Source organism: Thermobia domestica, chromosome 3 (genome assembly GCF_964235325.1).
Source record: "Thermobia domestica chromosome 3, izTheDome1.hap1.1, whole genome shotgun sequence".
Taxonomy (NCBI): domain Eukaryota; kingdom Metazoa; phylum Arthropoda; class Insecta; order Zygentoma; family Lepismatidae; genus Thermobia; species Thermobia domestica.
This window is the reverse complement of record NC_137456.1, coordinates 107401221-107426305: the sequence shown is the minus strand read 5'-3', so window position 1 is coordinate 107426305 and position 25085 is coordinate 107401221. Positions and strand designations below refer to the sequence as shown.

Below are 25085 nucleotides of genomic sequence, written 5' to 3'. Positions count from 1 at the left end.
GCGTACTCTTGCCCCCCTTTCCTATAAGGCGTACAAGAAAGTGCTTTATTGAATGAAATATATTGGATTTTTTGGATCAGGGGCCACAAAATTTTTGAATGGCCCCTAAATCAAGATTTCGTATTTTTTACGGAATAAGGACATCATACTGAGTTAAGAAATAGTTTTGGTTTGGCTGCACTATATGTAGTTCTCCAGATATAGGTCGTACAAGAAAATATTTGATTGAATGAAATATATTGGATTTTTTGGATCAGGGACCACAAAAATTTTAAATGGCCCCTAAATCGAGATTTCGTATTTTTTTACGAAATAAGGACACCATAATGAGTTAAGTGATAGTTTTGGTTTGGCTGCACTATATGTAGTTCACGAGATATAAGGCGTACAAAAAATGTTTGATTGAATGAAATATATTGGATTTTTTGGATGAGGGACCACAAAAATTTTGAATGGCCCCTAAATCGATATTTCATATTTTTTTGCGGAATAAGGACATCATACTGAGTTAAGTGGTAGATTTGGTTTGGCTACAGTATATGTAGTTCTCCAGATATAAGGCCTACAAGAAAATTTATAATTGCATGAAAAACATTGGATTTTTTGGATCAGGGACCACAAAAAATTTTAATGGCCCCTAAATCGAGTTTTCGTATTTTTTACGGAATAAGCACATTACTGAGTTAAGTGGTAGTTTTGGTTTGTCTACACTATACGTAGTTCTCCAGATATAAGGCCTACAAGAAAATTTGTCTGAAATATATTGAATCTTTTGAAATGAAATCTTTGAGTTTTACGTCCCACGGTTATGCCGGTTAGGCTAAAGGAGACGGTGATGATGAGTAATGAATGAAATGGTGGAATGAAGAAAGTGGGAGGAAACGGGAGAACCCCGAAAAAACCCACGCACACGGTGTTTGTCCACCACAAAGTTCACTTGGCGGAGGCTGGGATCGAACCCGGGACCCCAAGCACCAGAGGTGAACGCTCTACCACTGAGCCACCGCGGCCCCCTTGAATCTTTTGATCCAATAGTAAAAATAATATAAAAATTTATTCGAAAATGAACAAAAAAGAATGAAAATGAAAAATTCCTTACGGGTTATAACATTTGTAAGCAAAAACTAATGATCATGCCACTAGTAGGGGTAAAAGTGCTGGGGGAAGCCGTTCCCTCACTTCCGGAAAATATGTGTGGCGTCCCCCACTTTCTAAAAAAATTACAATGGGCAAAAATAGGCACGGGGGACGGCGTGACGTCATGTGTCCCCCTACCTTTTCAAATCCACTTTTGCTCCTGGCCACTAGTAAAATGTGCCACGCTTGGATACATTTCTAATTGCGCTTTTTGCACCAATTTGAGGATGCTGAATCCAGTGAAAATATTTTCAAAATATATCCATCCAAGAAGCCACAAGAAAAATTATCTTAAGTTGGAATCTTTGAGGTATCTTTTATGTCAATGGTAAAAGCGCCCAGGCTTGTGTCAGTAATGGATAATGTACTATGTTGTGTCGTAAGTAGAAAAAGATTGCGAAACACCACTAGGAAATAGCTTTACAAATGCAACAAAAAAGAGTGAATTTTAATTGTTACTTACTGAAATGTATTTTTCATCTATGTTTTTGGGGTTATTTTAGAATTTAAAGTGGATCTGTTCACTTTAGGATCTATATTGCAACACATGTTAGCGTTACACGAATTCTAGACTATATAATAATTTAGTTTTTGAGTGAATAATAATTGTTTTTTTCTCAAATCCGCGAATCTTATTCTTTCTATAACTGTTTACAGTGTTTTATGATATAAGGAAACGAAGTGATTCAATTTCGAAGTGTATATAACTAAGGATTCATTCATATGTGGGTCAATGGAATAGTAAGTTGTTTTTAGTTAATCAAAATGTGTTCCATATGATCTATTCAAACACTAAAACTAAATTTAAAATTACTAAAGAAGACGAGAAGTTTATTCATTTCTTCCGGAAAACAAACGTTGTGATGATGTCATGGCTGATTGTGATATATAAGTAGGATTGCTGCAGAACTCCAAATTAATTACAATGTTTTACTTTTAGCAAGCCACTCATTGTTGCTGAAATATGTCTTATTACTAGTTTGTCTTTAATGGGAATTTTGAAAATGTAAAATATTGATAACATTTTCAATTCAAAATCGAAACTTTTTTTGAATTGCGATATTTTCTACAAAATATGTGCAGAACACAGTTTGCTTAAAAAGCTTCTCACAAAAAATAAACAAAATACCTTCAATATATCTGCCTACTGTACTATCTGCCAAGTAAATGTGCACCTGTTTGTGAATTTGGTATTCCTGCCCAGACCAGTGCAGAGAATATGAGAATTAAAAGTCAAAACTGCAGTTTGGTTGGGAGAGGCAATAAAAGTCTGAAGCACATGCTTAAGAGCGACAGAAATTGTACATACAAATCATAGGCGCAAATCTGTCTTCAACATTGGGGGGGACGGATAAGACGTTCCCATACAAACATATATATATATATATATATATATATATATATATATATATATATATATATATATATATATATATATATATATATATATATATATATAGATAGATAGATAGATAGATAGATAGATAGATATAGATATAGATATAGATATATATATAAAAGCGATGTTCAAAATATTTATGAAGTTGAAAAACAATGCTGTGAAGGATCAGGGGAGAAGAATTGTCTTCAGTGACGTATTTAGGAGGTTATCGGGCTCATTCTCCCCTCGAAATAATTTGTTAGTTTTACGCATTCCACGTACAACAATAATCCTTCTTATCATTTCTAAGAATGTCATTGACTTTCCATTTTCTTATGCTTTTTGTTCAGAAATAATACTGTATTTGTCAAATTTCATTCAATGTAAGAACTGCGTCCTTAATTGTTCTTTCTGTCATCCTTTCTATTTTTCTGTTTCTTTTTCTTGACGTTACTACTTTCATTTCGCCTATCATACTTTATCGACCGTTGTCAGTTGTGATTGAAGTTGGCCGTCATCAGTAACACCAAAACTAAGAGGAGTTGATAAGCGAAACTAGTGTTCCACACCAACATGCGCGGATATCAACATGACAGGACTTTAGTTATTATAACAAAGGAACAATTATATCGCTTAGTTATTTTTAAAAGAAGGAAATGTTTGAATTAAAGAAAATCAAAACGGGGGAATAATTAGCCCGGGAAATTAGGACGGCCAAGAGGATGCTTTCTTTTTCTTGTATGAATAGAATAAAGGGTTAGATTCACTTCTAAATTTTTGCATCATATCATATAGGATTTATCGATAATTCTTGTCATTATAACTTCATTTTATGCATAAATTAAAATATATTTAATTCTCAAACTCAGGTGGGCAATTGCCCACTTCCTTCCTTGTGTTGGGCATAGCCCTCAAAAGAAAATCCTAAATACGCCATTGGTTGTCTTCAACATTGGAAGGTGGGCAGATTTGAGGCTTATTCTAGATAAGGGAGATGAAACTCATATTACGGTAGATGAATCTGATCAACTGTTGTAGAGTATATCATATATTAGGTGATGTAGATGAAGTAGTAGTACATATCAGTATTACAAATCACTGCAGTGAAAACATTCTGAAATCTGAATACATGCATATTTATAATTGGTATGTTTCTAATTAGGCATCCACAAAGATCCACGTTAAAATTGTTTTATAGTAATATAATAATATAAATGACGACTTCCCCGAAACTATGAAGAAAGAATATCAATTATGTATGACGCAACAATACTCTTTGAACAAAATGATTATAATCTCAATAACATTACAGGAATCGTTTCAGAAATCTGATGCATGTCATACTCTTTACTTAACAGATGTAACCTTAAGATTATAGAGAAAAATATTCCAGCAATTGAATTCTTTTCTTTGCTTATGAAACATCCTCTCTCAAAAGAAAAATTGGGACACGCGGAAATACGTAGGAACAAACCATGGTTCGAACTAGCAGAGAAGAGAAAACAGGCAAAATTACGTTGGCTACAAAATCCGAATGAAATAACTACACAAAATTTCGTAGACATCAGGCGAGGAACTTCCAAAACTTTTAGAACAAAGAAACGCGATATTTTGAAAGCTAAAATTTAGGAACTTCAAGATAATAGTAAAAATAAAAACATTCGGGACATGTATAAAGGGATCAACGAATTTAAGAAAGACTATCAACCTCGTTCTTATACAAGCAGATGGAACAGTTCTCACTGATACAGATAGCATTTTAAATAGATGGAAAGATTTCTTTGACGATTTGCTTAACATGCAGCCAAAAACTAATGGAGAAAGGAAGATACACACCTCAGAACCATATATTCCAGAACCCAATCGAATAGAAGTAAAAATCGCTATAAAGAAATTAAAGAAACCCAAATCTCGGGTGTAAACGAAATTCCGGCTGAGCTAATTTTAGCTGGAGGCAAAAAATTGTGGAACAAGATACACAAACTCATTCACCTTATCTACAACAAGGAAGAATTGCCACAAGAGTGGGAAGAATCAATCATTGTTCCAATCCACAAGAAAGGCGACAAAACTGACTGTAATAATTATCGAGGCATCTCTCTTCTGTTAACATCCTATAAAATCCTTTCAAACATTCTATTAGCAAGATTGACCCCATACGCAGATGAAATTTTTGGAGATTATCAGTGTGGATTTAGACGAAATCGATCAACTATCGACCAAATATTTACCATTCGCCAAATACTCGAAAACAAGCGGGAATACAGTAGTCCGGTATATCAACTATTTATTCATTTTAGAAAGGCTTATAACTCGGTTAGGAGAGAAACATTGTACAACGTTCTTACAGAATTTGGAATACCGAAAAAGCTAATTAGATCAATTAAGGCATGTTTAAATGAATCCCAAAGTAAAGTCCGCGTAGGAAAATTTTTGGCCACGAGCTTTGACGTTAAGAATGGCCTGAAACAAGAAGATGCGCTGTCGCCATTATTATTCAACTTTGTCCTGGAATACGCTATAAGGAAAATCAAAGATAACAACCAGGGCTTAGAGCTGAACGGTGTTCACCAGGTTATGCGTACGCTGATTATGTAAATTTAGTAGGGGATGATAGGAGAAAAATAGAAAGAAATGCAGAGGTCTTATTAGACGCGCTTGCATGGACATGGGTTTAGAAGTAAATGCAGAGAAAACTAAATACATGGAAGTGCGTCGGGACCGTAATACGGCAAATTATGTATGTGTTAAAATATTAAATAATAGTTTAGATAAAGTGGATACTTTCAAATATCTAGGATCAATATTAACAGACGAAAATCATATTCACGAAGAAATTAAATGTCAACTAAAAACAGGGAATTCGTGTTATTATTCAGTTCAAAACCTCTTGTCGTCGCGAATTCTGTCGAGGGATTTGAAGCTTATAATGTATAAAACGATAATCATACCTGTTGTTCTGTATGGTTTCGAAACATGGTCGCTTACTGAGTGCAGAGCATAGACTGAAAGTATTTGAGAACAAGATCCCGAGAGAAATATTCGGACCAAGAGGAACGGGAATGGGGAATGGTGGGAACTTCATAACGACGAACTACGTAAATTATACGGCTTACCAAACATTGTTAAGATCATCAACTCTAGGAGGCTTAGGTAGGCAGGACATGTAGCCAGGATGGAAGAAAGTAGGAACGCTTTCAAAGTGTTAGCGGTAAGACCAATCGGAAAACGACTATTAAGAAGACCTAGGCGCAGATGGGAAGACAATATTAAGATGGATCTCGCAGAGATAGGAATACAAAGTAGAAACTGGATCCAGTTGGCTAAGAATAGAAGTCAGTGGAGAGCTTTTGTGAACGCGGCATTGAACCTCCGAGTTCCATAGGCTATAGAGTTAGTTAGCTTACGAAGCATGAGTAGATACCTAGGCTGATACTACAAATAGATTAAATGCGCATTTACTGAAAAGATGGGTTCTACTGACATTGGATAGTCTATATACTCTTCGTGTGCTAGGGCCTAGGGGAGAGGAGGAGATAATATTTCATATCAGGTTACGTCACGCACAGTCGCACGCCTTCATTTTCATTAAAAATGGAAAAACCAAGAGAAACAAATTTCATCTCACTTTCCTTTGTGGCAATCGGACACAAATAATCACACTTATCTGCAAAAAGCAGTTTTCAAATCGGATTATTGGGAGAGCCTCCAGTTTCAATGTTGGGGGGGACATGTCTCCCCATTTCCCCGGAATTTGTGCCCGTACCTACAGCTGAGACAACTTTCCAGCATGAGGAGAGGGGCATATCCTCCTCTGACATTTATTGCAATTTGTGCCCAAATAGCGGAAGTGGAATTAATACATATTGATGAGACTACTAAACTCACTACAGCACGAAGTTCAGTTTGAAATACTACAGAATACGATTCTTTTTTTAAAAAAATGGAAAAGCCAAGAGAAATCAATTTCATCTTACATTCCTTTGGGGCAGTCGGACACAAATCATGACACTTATCCGAAAAAGCACTTTTAAAATCAGATTATTGGGGGGACAGTCCCCCCCAGGTCCAAGATTGGGGGGGACATGTCCCCCTCGTCCCCCCCGGGATTTGCGCCAATGATACAAATTATACATTGTACTTAAAATTACAATGTATAATTTAAAAAGTGTACATATGTAAAAGTAAAAGTGTATAACTTAAAAAGTTATGTTATATATACGAAAGTGACAACATAATAAAGAAAATACGAACAATCTATGAAATAAAGAAAAACGTCATTGAAATTAGAATCAGGGACATAGATTATTATTGCCTGTAAAAATACCAATGATAATACTTTCAGGGCGAAGTGGTCATGGTCTAACGATTAAGATAACAGACTGCTAACCCGAAAAGCAGCAGTTCGAATACATAGAAAGAAATTTTCTATTTTTATAATTTTTGTGGTGCTTGATAGGCGATGGTTAAGCTAAAGTAAGATAGACATGCTATTGTTGCTGGCAATAGAATTCTGACGATAAAAATTAAGCTTGTATGATCACGAACACAGTAATGTTTATAATTTAGTTTAACTTTCAAAACATTTCGGATCGATACTTTGGCATGACTGATTTTTTTTTTTTTTTAAATTTTACTTTTTTCTACGCACCAAAGTTATATAAAGACGGGACCTCACAGTTTAACGTAGGTTCCAACCCGGGATCAGGCGCACCAATTGTGACATGGAAAAAGAGTTACAATATAGATTTTTCCCTCCGAATTTAAGGGGTCACTTTGTATAAACTACTTGACAGATGGGAAAGTGCTTTACATAACTTAAAGGTCCACAAGAGTTGTGATAACTCCCCAAAGTTCAATTCAACATTTTCATAAACCTCGGATGGACATCATATTTTATAGAGAAACATATTGTTAGTTTAAAGTGAAATGCAAATTACATGCAGACACAAGGCAAATAATTAATATATCATTATCCATTACCTGATGCTTCGCTCGGGTAGATATTTCCAGTTTTCTTGTATATTTTTTAACCGATACCCACAATACAACGCTCATGAGAGTTATTTGAGCAAAAATAAAGTGTAAGCCCGAATCTCACGCATCCCCCTTTTTAATGCGTTCGACTGACACAGAAGGGTCTGTTTCATGTATTTAAAGGGATTAAAATTTGGGACGTGTTCTTTCGTATTTAGTTGCGTAGTGCAAACACACGTAAAACGTCGTATCTTTAAATACCAAGTTACACTACCTCTACATGACGGATCATTCGAAACTTAAATTCCAGACCGGTCCCTCTCCTTATGAGAGGCACGTCTACTGAATTGGGCGAAGATTTGGTCTATTTAACTTCATTATCCTGTACCGATCTGAGCATCTGTGAACAGTCCGTCGGTCACAATCAAGTGCTCTGGTCATTTGAGATGCATTCTGGCCTTGTGACGCACAACCCACAATTTTACCACGCTGAGCTACTGTCAACTTTTCAAGACCATAGGGATGTTGCATGGCTTTGCTTGTGAGAATGAATGTTTTGGGAAATATGCTACAAACATCATGTATGACGTTACTACACATGCTTCTCGGTAATACGAGGCCCCGCGTGGCGTAGTAGCTAATGCTCTCGTCTTTGGTGCGAGCGGCCCCGGGTTCGATTCCCGGTGGGGTCACTTGGTCGAAAAAGTGTAACAGTGTTTTAAGACCAGCCATCTTGAGTGAGGTTTCCCTCATTCCCACCAGGCAAATGCCGGGAAGGTACCTAACATAATGGTCCCAGGCCGCTTCCTTCCCTTTCATCGGATAGTGATTCATCCTTCATGTATGTGACGGGCTAAGTGGCCTTAGATGCTGACAACCCAGAAATCTAATTCCTAAGTCTTTCTTACTTTTATCCCCAAGTATAAATATTTATGTTTCTGTAACCATACACACTTGGATTCAACGTTAAAATTATATTGTCAACGAAAATGACATTTCTGCCTTACTTAAGAGTAAAATATTTAAACGTTTGGCGTATGAAGAACCCTAAAAAATAATAAATGAAAGAACACTTTGAGTGTGTTCGAACTATGATCGTTCAGATTTGTAACGAGTTACCTTAACCATTAGACCACGACTACTTCCCCTAAATACATTGTCATTGGTGTTTTTACGACAATCGAATTTTGTTTCTCCATTTCTAATTTTTCATGATATTTTTCTGTTTCATAGATTATTTTGTATTTCTCCTATGTTATCATCACTTACCTACACCATATATTATTTGTATTTACATTTCTCTCCTCTTACTTAATCTATTTTAGACTTTCATTGCCTCTCTCCACAGAATTATAGCTTTGTCTAATTTAATTCTCGTGTTCTCCATACTAATCGATGCAGAAAGTACAAACTCTCATGAAACAGGTGTCGATTTACTTTCTTAAGAGATAGTATTAAATATAAATTTGGTCGCTTAATGTTACAGCTCTCCCAAATTTGATACAGCATGCAAGCTTCGATAACTGATACGCTACTAGGCCTAGTATTTTTAACTATAGATTTCTTGAACGTAGAAATTAAATCGAGTGTCCTCTAAAAGCCGACTACGTAGGTCTTTTCTGAGAAGTTCCTAAATTGGGCAAATATGTTACTAAGCATAAATCAAATAAAAATAAATAAATATTGTCATCACTTTACGTCCTATGAAGATCTTATCAAAGACATTGTATAATAATGCTCCTAGTTTTCGTTAAACACACTGAAATATTATTTGTATGGCCTCTTAATTATATATTTACATATTTGATGATGACTTTTGAGCTTTTGCAGACTGTTTCAGAATGCGAAGGCAGAGCAACTAGTTATGTTCTGCACGAGTAGTACTTGTGATATATACGAAGTGCTAATGCAATAATAACATACATTGTTGCCTGACACATTGTACTGTGATTAATATATGTATTTAATGTACTAAGTGAAGAATTTTATGCGTTCTTACAATGTTTCAGGGGTTACGGAGGCTCAGTGGTAGAGCGCTTACCTTTGGTGCGTGGGGTCCTTGGTTCGATCCTCCGTCAAGTAAGTTTGTATACATCTCGGAGTATTCCCTTTTATCCCACATTATCATTCCACCAATTCTTCCAATATCATTCACTTACGTTAATCATTCGTCTCCCTTAACCTAAAGGGCACAATCGTGGGACGTTAAACTGAAAAATTGCATTTCATTTTCTTTACAATTTTACAATTAAGATAAGGGCTCATAAAATGCTTTATGTGAAATATTATACTGTATTGGGCAGAAGCATGGACAGTATACAAAAACGATGTAAAAAAAAAACTCAAAATTTGGGTGTAGAGAAGAATGGAAAGAATTAGCTGAGTCGAGCGGAAAATAAATGAGAGAGTGTTAAAATGGTGGGGAGAAATGAACAATTTTAGATGTAACTGAAAAGAGGAAGAAAAATTGGTTAGAACATTGAGGAGGAATTGTGTCATGAGGGCGTGCTAGAGAATATAGTGGCAAGGAAGAAAGAAAGAAGACGAAAAAGGTCTACAGTTGAAGGACGGTATTAAAACAGAAAAAAAAAAACGTACGTGAAGACGAAGAGGTTAGCTTAGTTAAAACTGTGCAGTATGGAAGCTTTATAGTTGCGGCAACTGACCTGCCAATAGTGGTAGAGTATCTATGATGGTGATGGTACTGTCAAAACGGGAAAAGAAAATGATCTTTTCATTATCTCTCATAGCTTCCAGCTCATTAAGTCACGTAACGTGGTATCTATGTAAGTGGTCGCACTCCTAAAAAAATTGTTCCGTAGATAACGTATCTATTAAAGTATAGTTGTTACTAGAATTCTGAGCATTATAAGAAATGTGAGAAAACAAGTATGGTCGGACACATTTCAAAATATTCTACACAACCATTTTATCATTGTTTCCTTTGTTCTTGTATTTAGGTACTTAGTTTTTCTTGATCATTATTGTGCAACATTTCAAAGTTTTGTCCTCAATTTTTGTCCATTAGATACGTATTTTGTAGTTTCATCTTATAGCTCTTTCCTAAATGAGACGTATGTACGCATGATGTACTTATTTTACATTGTCATCATCAGTGTTATTCTTGCTGCAATGGCTCGACTTCACTGATCTCTCATTTGGTTCTATACATTATTTGTCCTGCCTCCGCCAAGTGAACTTTGTGGTGGACAAACACCGTGCCCGTGGGTTTTCTCGGGGTTCTCCCGTTTCCTCCCACTTTCTTCATTCCGCCATTTCACTCATGTCTCATCATTACCGTCTCCTTTAGCCTAACCGGCATAAGCGTGGGACGTAAAACTTAAGATTTCATTTCATTTCATTATTTGTCCTCCAAGTTAGTTACTTAGGATAATACCGTCATTTGTTACTTTCTTTACTTTCCATTATTATATTGTTTAATGTTACTTTAAACTGTTCACTTACATCATCGTTCCATGTTTTACATTTGCAGACCCAAAATAACAGTTTGGTCAATCGTATTTAAAAATAGATAATATTGCGATAAATTTTAACACTGTTTTCTCTTCGTACAATGATTAGGAAATCACTGAGCCTATCAGAATATTTTACAACTTGGGTTGGAGAAATTAAATGCATTTTCTTCTTTGGTGCATATTCGATTCAGGACCATTAATGAATTTTTGTTAACGATCGGAATGCTTTTTGATGTAATCAATGGTATTTAATAATTTCCAATAATATAATTATTTCATCATGATGTAAACATAAAATTACGATATTAGCATTTTCATTCTTTTTATTTAAAAAAAATAGTGTAGGTTTCGTCAGCGTTATTATGAGGGTAGATCTTCGACCTAGTTAAAAAAAAAAAAAAATACGATCATAATTTTCATCGTAGTCCCCTTGTACGTACCTCGGTATACTTCGACAATCGATGTTCTAATATTCTCATGCCTTTTAAAGCCACAAAAAGTTTGTTTCTATGGTAAGAGATGGCGTTGCTTTTACCCTACTTTTTCAATATAAATTAATATGTACAAAAAATACTAATAATACTGAATACTGAATTATGTTCTTTGCTCTCAGTTTATTTGAAGATAATGGCTGTACGCAACAATTGTCCCGTGTAGATCTTTGAAGTGTTGGTTCGTTCATGTTGAGTTCAACTACTTGTTTGAGATGAATTCAATGTGTTTTCTATTAACGTTTGGTCTAGGCCTCTGAAATCCTTGCATTTAGTACAGGATCATTATAATTTATGAATCCCAAGGTGCTAATTTTCCATTTTCACTTTTCCATTGTTGTAAGCTTTCAATTGTTGAGGAATTCTATTTCTCTCCCGTTATCGCTTGTTCTAAGATTCTATATACAGTATAGACCATTTATTTTTATACGCCCTTGTAGCTTTTAAACTAATATACAGAAAATACTGAAATTTTGTACCATGGAAATATCAATAGGAAAACATTGTTTGGCATACTCTGTGATATCACAAAGTTAACAGTGTTGCCAACTCAACATAAAGTAGTATATTTTCAAATAGCACTACATCAAGTTATTGCATATTTCAAATCTATACTTAAAAGGAAAACACAATACCACACTTTTCATGCAGTGTTGCAAACTAAGAACGTTACAGCATTACTTTGAAAAACAACAACTCTTGGAGGGTTCTACAACAGTAAGTGAAATGGGTCCACAAGTGAGACGGACACATTTAAGTCGAGTACTACGGTCATCATATGACATATTTCGAACAAGTTGAAACAGAGTTAAAATAAATTGAAAATTTGACTTTTTTGAAAGGACTTTATTTAAAAAAAAGTCACCTAATTATTCCTGATTCGTGATTTATTCATGATGTCCAATACACACAAGGATCATAATACTATTTAAATCATTTTTATATCTCAAACCATTCGAGAGATGTTTAAAAAATGGTAAAATTTGATGTGTTGCTTAAAATGGCCTATTTGTGATTTTTTAAAAAACAATTTACTTCGCTTCTATAACATTACAACAATAGCCTATTTTTTGGTAGGTGTAAATACAATAAGTTTTTAGAATTACATAAATTTAAGTAGTGTTGCAAACTTTAACAGTTTTCACCATATCTCCAGAACGGCTTGAGATTAGGGATGGCCGGATCCGAAGATCCGGATCTGATTGGGTCCGGATCCTTTGGATCCGGATCTCGGATCTCGGATCTGGATTCGGATCTCGGATCTGGATTCGGATCTCGGATCTGGATCCGAAATCCGGATCTCGGATCTTAATTCTTATCCAAACCCACATCCCATCCAAATTATAATAAACTTGAATATCTAAAATTCGCCGAAAGTAATTTCACGAAGTCCTGACAGTGAAGAAGAGAACAGAAAATTAAGACGAATATTGACAAGTCTATTTGTTTCTTTCATTCTACTCTAAAGATCAAATGTTTGGCTTACTTAAGAAAAAAAATGATCCGGATGAGAGTTCGAATGTCGAATCTAGTTCCACTCGGTTGCAGGACCGAGATGAATATTTAAAATTCCTCAATGCACCTATTTCATTGACAGTTAAGAAAACATAAACAGTTAAGACAAGTATTGACTACTTTTTACGTATATTATCTTGCTCAGCCTGCTCAAAATATCAAATGTATACCCTACAATTAGATTTAATAATTATTTAGTAAATCACAATATGAGCACCGAGAATAAACTATGAATTTTGGTGCCTCTTATCTAGATTTGAAATTTCGGATTCATACATAGAATCAGGCTGAAATATAAATATTTGAGATCTGGAAACCGAAACATGTGCTAGTACCAAGATCGTAGCCGTTTGTACAGTGGCGTATTTACGATTTTGTTTCGGGGGGAGGCTTTGCCTGAAAATGTGAAAATTCTGCAAGATATTTCATATAGTTTACTATAGTAAGTACGATTTCGGGGGGGGGGGCTTAAGCCCGGAAGCCTCTCCCCTAAATACGCCATTGCGTTTGTACCTAGATAATGCGAGCGGAAGGCACTTGCACTAATTCCGCATGTAGTTTGAGGAACACGAGAAATTAAAAACAGATAAATATTCTTTTTCAGGAGTAAGTCGCGCTTTAACATGACTTTTCATGAGTGTTGTGTTCAAATATGAAAACTGTAATGACAACTTGTTTGAAATAAAAACCTTTTCATTTTTAACAATAAAGTTAGGTACTTTCACAATGGAGAAAAATTAGTAAGGCACATACCACTGATTAGGGTGCTGATTCTTATGGAAGCTTTCACTTGAACCGGAAGATTTCCTCATGTTAGTATCGGATTGCCACAATTCACCTTGCTGAAAGACGTGGTTTATCAGGAGGTCGGACAAGATTCTTTTGAACGTAGCCTGTAGACTGCTTCTAGTCTCAATTATTCCCATATAACAAGACTAGCCATATACATAGTTGGTTCGAAATAAGTTAAAATATCACTAATTGACCTTAAGGGGATAATCGTGATTTAAATATTCGTAAATCAGAAGAGATGTGAAAGTTAAGCGGTAAAATAAATCCGATAATTCCGGAATAAAGAGATTTATATGCAACCTAATGATAGCAATAAAACTCTTTATGTAACATTTTCAAAGCTAAAATTAACAGTTATCTTCTTGAAGAGGGTTTACGGCAACATAGAATATTACAAATCCAATTATTATAAGTAGTACCTCTGACAGCCCTGCATTTCACATCACCATCGCCCTTCATCCTGACAAGTGGGCAATTCACTTACCCACAATGACTTTTCAGGCGTTCCAGTGACATCAATATCTCAGTTTGGGTTTGGGATCATGCTTCGGTGAACCTTGACTATAGAGAATCAGAACTTATTTCTGTATTAGATAATGTGGGTAACTATAGCTTTTCGTCTATAGAAGTCGGAGAGTGTATGGTATTATCGCAGGAAATATTTGATACATAAAACTTAGATTGTCAGTATTTAGGAACAACTTTTAAAATAATCAGTTACTGTAAATGTGCTACAGATTAGCCGAGAAAACCCGACAGCCATAGTCGAGTGGTCTGCGGCATTAGGCTGTGGATCCTTTTACTGTAAATGTCTTGGATTCAAATCCCGCTTCAAATGAACGTAAGCCCGATGGTAGGAACCAAATGACTGTCGTGCCAAGAATTTAATTTGTTTTAATTATCATAAATGCATTCTTTATTATTAAATTTTATCCAATATTTTCCTTTCAACCAGTTTGCGAAACTCAGCTAGCTACTTGTTTTCTTTTTAATTCATGTTCATAGTTAGCACAACTAATCACTAAGGAAAAACAATCATTTCAATAAAATTCGCCTCGCGTCTTTCGTAGCTCTAAGTTATTTTCAGCTTTTTTTTTTAAAGCTGAATGGCGTTTTATCACTTTCCCCTCGCTTTCCCTATTTTTTTTTCTAGTTTTACCTATGTTTCTTTGCACGGATATTGCGCCTATATGCACGTGCTTAATTTGTTCGTTTACAAAAGCGGGCCATTTTCCTGCCACTATAGAAAGTAGAGTGCCCTGTATCAGAGAAATATTAATTGACGTATGTAAGTGAATATATCTGTGATGAAGTCATAATTTCTCAGTTTTTGTATCGCACATAGTTTCCTCATCCTCATTAATCTCTTCACCCCCGCTTCCTGAATTCCAGTTCTGGTATTCTTTCTTGAGCAAGGCCTATTTAATGGGAGACTGATGTCTCATGTAGGCTTATTAACTATATCATCAGCAATAAAGAAAGTAGGGTTTAATTTGCACTAATTTTAGAACATTACGTTAGTTAAATAATAATAATAATACGGAGTGAGCTCAGGCTACTTGTTAGGATTCTTGCTTCGCAATTGGATTATACCGGGTCCGAATTCGGAGACTAGTATCCTGACTGAGGATTTTCCAGGGTTGTTCCTCAGTTATACTGGGCAAATGCTAGGTTAGTACCTTGATCTAAGGCTCTGGAGACCTTCCTTCCATTCCTTTCCCAATGTTTTCATCTGTTGATTATTACAGTGTAAAGTGGCCTCTGAGGATGTATCTGGTAGCTTATAGTAAATAAACAATAACGACTTAATATATCTTCACGAAACGTGTGGGTTAATTTAACTATAGCCTTACAGTCCCAATAGATAGCTAAAGTTTTAATATTAATTTCCTGACTTTTAAATACTATTTTCATATTGTTTCAGCTTTCAATTTTCTCATGTATGTTCCACCGAGAATTGAACCTGAGATCACATGAACAAATGCGAATATGATAAATATTTTTGAACACTTTAATATACAAAACACAAAACGATGCATGGATATGTTTTGGTTACGTCCTGCAATGTATGATTAAAGAAACTTGGAGGGTGAGGAAGAAATAACAGAAATCTCTTTTATATTTACTCCTTCAACAAACTCCTGACCTCAGAAGGGCAAGCCATAAGTTAGATAATAAAGTCGTACAACGAACACTTTTATTAATACTAATAATACTACACAACCATACCGCTCTCCTGAAATTCTCGTGTGTATGTTTAAAGATCTACTGTTGTTCCACGCCAACCAGTCTATATTTTTTGTTGTACCTTCGAAGTGAAAGATTTGTTGATGGTTGGACTCTAGTGAGTCAGAAACTACTATTAATAGAGTTTGTTTTGTCCAGTATTCCTGCGATTAGAAGGGTCTTATCTAAAAGATATTTCATTTGTATATGAGAAAATAAGAAAGTTTATGTAAGAAAGTAAATATTGCAAGGTTAAAATAACATAAAGAACAAAGGTAGCACAAACGTGTTATGGAAACATTTAAAAGCACAGCATCCTACTATATTAGTGAATCCGAAAAAAGTTTTGACGAATTTTAGATATTCAATTTTATCATCACAATTTCAGATGTAGGTTTGGATACGAATCAATATCTGAGATTCGGATCCAGATCCGAGATCCGGACCCAGATCCGAGATCCGAGATCCGGACCCAGATCCGAGATCCGAATTTCGGATCCAGATCCGAGATCCGGACCCAGATCCGAATTTCGGATCCGGATCCGAGATCCGGATCCGGATCTCACTGGATCCGGGATATCCGGATCCGAAAATTTTTGGCCATCCCTACTTGAGATATCAGATTGCTGTAAACGGACTTGTGATCTCACATCTATGGAAATCATCTACGCAATTGGACATGGTATTTATCTAAGCAGTTTTTCGAAATAAGTGCTTTTGAAAAAAGTCAAATTTTCAAACCCCTGTAAATTTATTCGTATTCATCCGAAATCTTTCATATCATGATGATAGCATTAGACATGGAAACACTTTAAATGTGCAACGCTCCGTCTATCTCGTTTGTGTTGTTATAGGTAGATTATTTTCGAAACAGCTATGACTTTTGGCGCGAAGCTAGTCAACGAGCCGGGACATGGGAGTTGAAGTTCTGTTACGTGATGAGTTGCGCACAGTGAAAGCGCTGTGGTAAGTATGTGAGAGCTGTTATCTACTTGTTCTCGCGCTATTGTAGAAACGTCATGCTGTGCGACTCGATTCAGAGGTGCACGTACGAAAACTCACAGCTGTTCCAAAAATAATCTACCTATACTGCTCTAGAGGTTACCAAAATTTTTATGTTTGTGATACTGTAGTGTCCTTAGTTTGCAAACACTGCATTACAAGTGAAGTATTGTATGTGTTCCTTTTAATGTAATAACTTTACGTAATCCTACTTGAAAGAATACAAATTTATGTCGGGTTGGCAATACTGTTAGCCTTGTGGTATTACAGAGAATGTCAATGTTTCCCTGCCAATATTTCAATGGTATAAAATTTCAGCTCTTTGTGCTCATTAGTTTGAAAGTTACAAGGGTATATCGAGATAAGTGGTCCTCCCTATATACAATGTAAGGCCATCATTTTGTTCCAATCCCTTACGTGGCTAAGTTTCTATATGAAGTGTATACAACATCATCTCGCATGCCAAATTTAGTAGTGTTATTTTGAATTTCCAGAACGAAATGGAAATGGATTATAGTCTATAAATTGAACTCTTTCAATGGGAAGTGGAATTTTTTAAATCCTGATCCAGAATTTACATAGAAAAATAAGAAATTCTTGATTAAAAATTTTTAAGATTATTCGTTTAGCTTCAAAAGAACACTGAAAATGAAATGAAAAAAAGGAAGCTACTCATTCGCCTCTTCAAAAATTGGGGAACATGAATTTTTGTCAGAATATTCATGAGCAAGATAAATAAATGCTGAATACTCTATTAATTGATGAAGTTTAAGTCATCTTTCTATTGTGAAGTCCATATCTCCTACAAACCATTAAAAAATATCATGTAAAACATTTACTACAAACAGGTCACAAAATCATCTTTGAGTCAGTTCAAACATCCACAAAGCAACAATCATACAGCACTTATGATAGAGAGGATAGTAGACTTATAAGCAAAAACTATCATGACGTGATGTCAATGATGCTTGGGCTGCATTGTGCAAAGTCATCAAAAGATCTATGGCAAATAGCTTTCAAACGGCTGAAAATCAATGCAAGAGAAACTCAAATTCTTCCATTAACAATTACAAAGTTGTCAGATCAAATAACGAGATTTCTCTCTCTCTCTTTCGTGTTAATAAACAAGGATAGGTAAGCATAATTTATATAAATAATATATTTTACGAAGTCGAAATAAAGTCTACTTTATTTACCATCATAACAACATTATGATAAAAAATGAAGGCATTTACCTTGTGACATCGAAATAAAATATCTTTGTATTATAAACTATAAGTGACATCAATATTATAATGCATCTACCACGGTAACATCAAGCCATTGAAATTAAAAGACAAGTGACAGTACATTTCCTGTCATAATCTTACTACTACAAATGACATCAATTCAAACTAACCAGGGCACAATTTACTTTCATGCAAGTTACACGTCACAAATATTATCAAAGAATTCATATGACTATACATCAGGACATGAAATTCCAGATCTGAATCCGGTAGCCAGATGAGAGTGTTTGGTATCTATTTTTTCGAAGGCAAACAAAGTAAAAGCCAAATGACTATCGTTAACTACAGGAATTAGAGATCGGAAATTTCGTGCCCTGCTCTACATAGTTTTCAAACTAATAGCCCTTTCTCTTTTATAAGCTTTGATTTTTGTTGAATAAAGTTAAAAAGAAACCTAGGTAAGTTACCTTGTAGAGCCTGATATGCATAATGTTTTGTAAAATGCATTTCGTGGGTTACATATCCTGTCAGTCGTTGAAAGCTTGATAATAATAAATTAAGAAATAATAAAACTACCAATTTCAGTGAAATTTGTGCATTTTTGTAGTATATAGAAAAAGAGTATAGTGAGAAAGATCATGCTCAAATTCTTAGTATCACTTTTTGATCTGTGAAAGTCAGTTGCCCCGTCTTTGTTTCAATGCAAATGAGTGTAAAGCATTTATTTAGGTTACGGACAAACTTTGCAATCAAACATGAATGAACAGAGATAGGCCACACAAAATTTTTACTTTTTTTTTTTTTTTTTTTTTGACTGCTACACGCTATGTGTGTCAAGTGTAGTAAATTCTCAGGTCCTTTTCAATTTATATATATACGGAGTTTCGGCACGTGTTAAATTTTAAACGTCACTATTTTAAAAGATGCAATATTAACAGTGATGCTACGTTGCCGACGGATATTTTGACAGGTTTATTTATTTATTTATTTATTTATTTAATGTCTCACGTATCGCTCATGATAATAAGACAGCGCTATTAGGTCGACATATAGGTGCACGCCCTTGAAACAATTTATAGCTCATTATAATATGTCAGACAGATAATACACGGAAACACGTAAAAAGAAGCACTTGTAAATCCTAGAATATTTATACACATTTTGCAGTAGATATATACACATCAGGCTTTACGTCATGGTTTGGTTTTACAACATTACCCAACAGAAGGATAAATACTTTGGAACGACAAGTTTTTCGGTCCGTCTTTAATAGATTTTTTCTCGGCTAGACTTATGGAATGATCTTAAGTTTGTACATGCATTTAAGCAACAAGTCGCGTATAATTATATATACAGCTACTGTTAATAATCAATAGTTTTATTACGTATGAAACTGATATTATTACATTTATATTCTCACAATTGTCATCAAATAAAGCTCTATTTCCAAATATTCGGATTACGTGTTACGTGAGACAGTTACTTCGTGTGCTGTGTATACTCACAAGTGTATATGACATTCCTGTGACGGACCATCACCGCATGCACATTGTCGTCCAGGTAGCAAGGAATGGTTCACTAAGCACTTTCTCATTCTTCCCCCGGACGCAACATGATGTTCCCGAACAAAGGTGCCGAAAAAGGACAGCAGAGTGTGAGAATCTTTTTTCTCGTTGTTTCGAATGAGATTGTCTACAACAGTCACTGTCACATCACAAATGCGACTTGACAGTTATTTATTCTATCCGATAATCTCCTTCAATATGTTTCGTTCAGTATGAAAACCTGAACATTGTTTTTGTCTGATACACATTTGTCACCGTATACAGTTTACATTCTCCTTTAAATGTTCGAGGCATAGGTACCTTCAGCGTGCCATAGTCACACCCGTTGGCGGCACCTGTATTGTACGGTCACACAACTTCATGCTGTGTCAGTTGAAGAAAATGAAAGTGCTTATAGTGACCGCGAAGACTTATGAAGCCTGGGCTCTACAATATTCATAGAACGGCTTTCTATCACGTGTGATGTATCGGAAAAACACAGTACAATTCGTGAAGCTTCCTTCCGAATGTACACTTAAGGAAACGTGAAACAACATATGTTCACCAACAATGTTACCAAACATAGAAGATCTGTCGAACGCGTGACAACATGAATACTAACAATTATTAAAATTAAACAGCAACAAAAATAATAATAAAAATATAAAACAACAATAACAACAAAAATAAACAAAACGAAACTTAGCGACAATCCGACAACACTGCACCCCCAGATGTTTTCCGTATAGCGCGAGAGGCGGCAGCCACAATTTCACAGATGGTTGACGACTAGAACACATCCTGGCTGGATGCTGAAATTGGTATATCTATGTCAAGCTTCACGATTCCTTCCGACCACTATAGTCATCAATTCCTCAATACCAGGCGGGGTCTGGGATTTTAATTTTGGGTAGACTCCTTCCCTCGCTTATGGATACATATACACATTTGATTGATTAATGACAGTAGGAAATTACATTTAAAGTAGTGGTTCATACTATTTCTTAAATAATTATCTACCATTAATATAAATAGTGGAAAATATATTTATTCTTTATTGTGTCTTTTAGCGTTTATCTATTTTTCAAAACGTTTGGGTATATCCGTGACTACCCGCTAAAGCCGCCACTGCTCAATACATGGACGACAACGCGCATATATACATAGAACACAAAGTAACTGTCTCACATAACGCATATGCGGATATTTTGAAATAGACCTTCTCATTTAATAGTGCCTTATACTTTTAAATTCATATTCGAGTTTGCTTGTAAAACCATCTTCATTATTCCTTTCCAAACTTTCTCCTTCCGAACTCGTAAATAGGATTATTTTCCTCTGTAAGCAGTCATCAACATTTATTCAGATAACAACATTTACCATAGATCAAATTAAAACAATTATGACATACGACTATTAAAATTTGATCATATTAACATCTACTAGAATTTATTTTATTTATCTGAAAATACACTTCATCTTTTACGTGTGTTCGTTACAATTTGGAAGCTTACAAATTTAACATACAAAACTTTCAGACTAAAATGCTGGAAGAGACATGGATATTAATCTAACATTTAATATTATTAAATTATACTAGAACACTCAGTTAGATATGCACGCATGGAATGTATAGCTTAAAACAAATGTATTTTGTATTTCGTTTCTCCAGTAGGAAAAAACGATTGGGCCAACGTTGGTCAATTCAAGACAATGGCACTCAGAAATCGTTAAGCAAACCACGACCTACCAACTAATTCCTAATTTTGAGCCTCTTAATTCAACTAGGACCTACAGGCTCGGTCACAATAAGTTTCCTAACCTTTACATTACTATGTTTTATTTTCATTAAAGTTAAAGCACTTTCCCAATCGACAATGTTAAACGGCATATATAGGCAAATGCTTGGTTTTCTGAACCAAATATCAGCCTCTGTCCAATTATTAATCCTACGTTCCTCCAACATTTTCTGCTAAGGCTTCTAGGCTTTCAGGGCTGTCCCAATGGTTCAGTAAAAGCATTCGAACTCACTATGTTAAACTAAATAATGGGACAAGTTCAATCTTTTCCCACATTTAAATATAATTTATCTTACTAATCTATTTTACTAATGATAAATTCCAATATTCTTTATACCAATAAATTAATATTTTATCAGATTTTGGAATATTGAGGTTGAAATTCACTTCTTCGTACCTATCGAGTTTCATGGTTTGGTAATAAAGGGGGGAACGAAAAAGCACTGCCTTATATTTTGTAAATGATTTTGTACTCATAGGAAGCAGGATTTTAAATGTTGCCAAGTATCAAAAAGGAGTATACATTCACACTTATTATCTACAAAAACTCACTATTTGAATTTCCAATCTTGTGCACAGATTAGAAGAAATTATCTCAATTATTATTAAGGCTGACTTTGTCATGAGAACAAAATGCTATAAAACTGTTTAAGTTGTTATATATATAAACAGCGTCCCTATCAACATTTACCCTACATGGTAACTGTTATTTGTTGAGTATCGTTTGATTGTGCTGATACGAATAATTCGAAAAGAAAATAATTGCCTATAACGTTTGTAACCGCTAAAGAACAATACATAATGTCCATTTAAAAACAATCACATTTTGTCACATTATAATTATTAGTCACAAGTACCTTACTCACAGAAATTCCTTGACATTTTCAATTTGTAGTTTTCTGAACAAGTGGAAAACCTACTCTTAAAAGTTTATTGATTTTTGACTTGAAAAGTTATTAATTCTAACTCTCTGTAAGTTTTCAAAACAATTAAGAAGTTATAGATGACCTTATGTAAAGCTAACATTCACTGCTGTCTCATATTATATACACTTCAAACTTGTGTGAATAAAGATAAGCAGTCATTATATATAATGAAGGACATTATTTGGCACCTAAACCTGAGCGGAACTTAAACCAATGATTTAAGTTAAAGCCTTATAAGATGTGGCTAAGATAATTGATCACATCATGTGTTCAAAATATGGTATTATATGATTTAAAACATATACATAGTTACAGAATTATTTACATAACCAACATCCTTATTATTTTTCATTCAAGATATTTTAATATTTATTTTGTCAAGTAATTTAACTTTCTCACAAACTAAATTGTAGAAGCAGTATGTAGATTAATTTGAAAAGTAAGTTACTGGAAGTATACAAGGACAAACGTAAATCATCCTTACCAAGATCAAGACAAAACATGCACTAATTCATGATACTTGAGTTTACCCTCTGAGACGAATCCTCTGCCGCAAACTTTGCACACAAATGGCTTGGATGATGCATGAAGTTTCTGATGACGCTTCAAATTGCTTTGGATACTGAACTGTCTAGCACATATGGTGCATGCATATGGTTTCTCCCCCGTATGTACACGAGTATGTCTCACAACTTCTGGTTTCGTATAAAACCGTTTTGAACACCAAGAACATGCGTACTTCTTATGATCTAGGGTCACTGAAGGTTGAACATGGAAAATTTCACGGGAAGCAGCACTGAAAATAAAACAACAAACTATATTTATTTGTAACTTACAAAACAGTTCTTTCCAAAAATATTATTTAAAACATACATGTATTTAATTAATACAACTACTGAACACTTAATTACGAAAATAACAATCGAAAAACTAAAATGATAGTAACAATTTATATACATGTAATACAGAGTATTAGTTTGTGTGTTTAGGTTTAGCGTACCTTTTTGGAACAGAGTCTAGGCCTATATGAGACGTGAAACTACAGTTTAAGGTGGAAGCCAAACACCGTAATGTGTTCGAATTGTAACGCTCTTCCACCAAGAATCCAACTCGGCGACCATCTATAACAAAGGCGCAAGCACTAGCCACTAGACCAACGGTAAGGGTCAATATAGAGATTTGAAGTAATAATTTTAATACCTTATCATTAGCATAAAGTCAATAAGAATTTACGATTGGGCAATTATGTCATGAAGATAGCCACATTTTACAAAAAATTTGCTTACATCCTACATCCTCCAATACGGAAACCATCTCTCGCCAAGTAAAACCTAATTTTTTTTTTTTTTTTTTTTAACAATTAATGACCACTTACTACTCTTAGAAAAAATGAAATGAAATCTTTCAGTTTAACGTCCCACAATTATGCCCGTTAGGCCACAGGAGATGATGATTAAGGCAAGTGAATGCAGTTGAAAGAATTGGTAGAATGATAAGTGGGAGGAATTGGGAGTACCCCGAGAAAGTCCACGGACACGATGTTATCCACCACAAACTTACTTGGTCCTCATGCATAGTGTAGAATATGAGACAACTGACCTCCTTAAATGTCTTGAAGTTACCTGATGAAATTAATAGACAGTATTTCAAGGTCTGCCATCCTTTTCTTAGAGTCAGATGAAGTATCACCGTATCATACACTAAAAAGATATATATTTGTTGTGCTCTGTTTCTACTATGTATAGAAACCTTATTTTGTGAAGATATGCAAGTTCATATTATATAATATAACCATTCTTTTTTTTTTTCTTTTTTTTTAAAGGCACATATCCACTAGTCTAAATAATACAAACACAAAATATTTGTGCGAAACTAATAGCTATTCTTCAATTCCACTAGACACAAAACACCGAAATTAATTATACTAATATAAGTAAAATTTACAATACGAAAATACTATACGTAGAATCTAATTAGAGACAAGTTTAAAATTGGTATATACGTAAAGAAAAAGAGAGACATTTCGATACTTCATCTAACCCAACGAAGAGAACAGGAATCGTTGAAATGTTGTCGGTCAATTTCTTCAATCAGCTTCAACAAGAAGGTGAGATAGTCATTCATTTACTATCTTAAAAAACTGCACGAACAAAAAATAAACAAAACTTGAATATTTATATGTATTTAAATGGATTTTTAGACACTATTTAAAGGTAGCAACGAAAAAGGTTACCAAATATTTCACACAATTATTAGAATCTATATACAACCTGAGACAAATAAGCAGACGTAGCTTGAAGTTTTGAAATAGATGGTGTGAAATTCTTCTCAGAAAATGGTGATTTATGCAATATATTCTTTTACAGCTGACTTATAACGCAAGAAAATATAACAATGCTTCTGTTTCATATAAAGCATTACTGCTTCAAATAAACACGTAAAAACTTATTTGCATTAACAGTTCGTCATTCAAGCACGAACTCAAATTATCCATTTCATACATAACAACAAATATCAACGTACTAACACAAAACATTACTATTACAGAATAAGACATAATAAATTATACTAACAGAAGTGCCGTTCTTCA

The 25085-nt window shown here is 34.6% G+C and overlaps 1 protein-coding gene across 3 annotated transcripts in view; it reads right to left on the bottom strand.

Annotated features, from left to right (window-relative positions):
• LOC145680650 (uncharacterized) overlaps positions 1-25085 on the bottom strand; it is a 191181-nt gene that overhangs the window by 14275 nt on the left and 151821 nt on the right. Inside the window, exon 4 of one of the 3 annotated variants that reach the window (XM_081751364.1) lies at positions 18169-23291. The exons of 1 other annotated variant lie outside the window; for it this stretch is intronic. In XM_081751364.1, the coding sequence (XP_081607490.1) occupies positions 22985-23291 (307 nt within the window). In that variant the 3' untranslated portion in view covers positions 18169-22984. Of the gene's footprint in view, positions 1-18168; positions 23292-25085 lie in introns of those variants that run through there. One more of the 3 variants, XM_081751360.1, reaches the window with a different exon arrangement.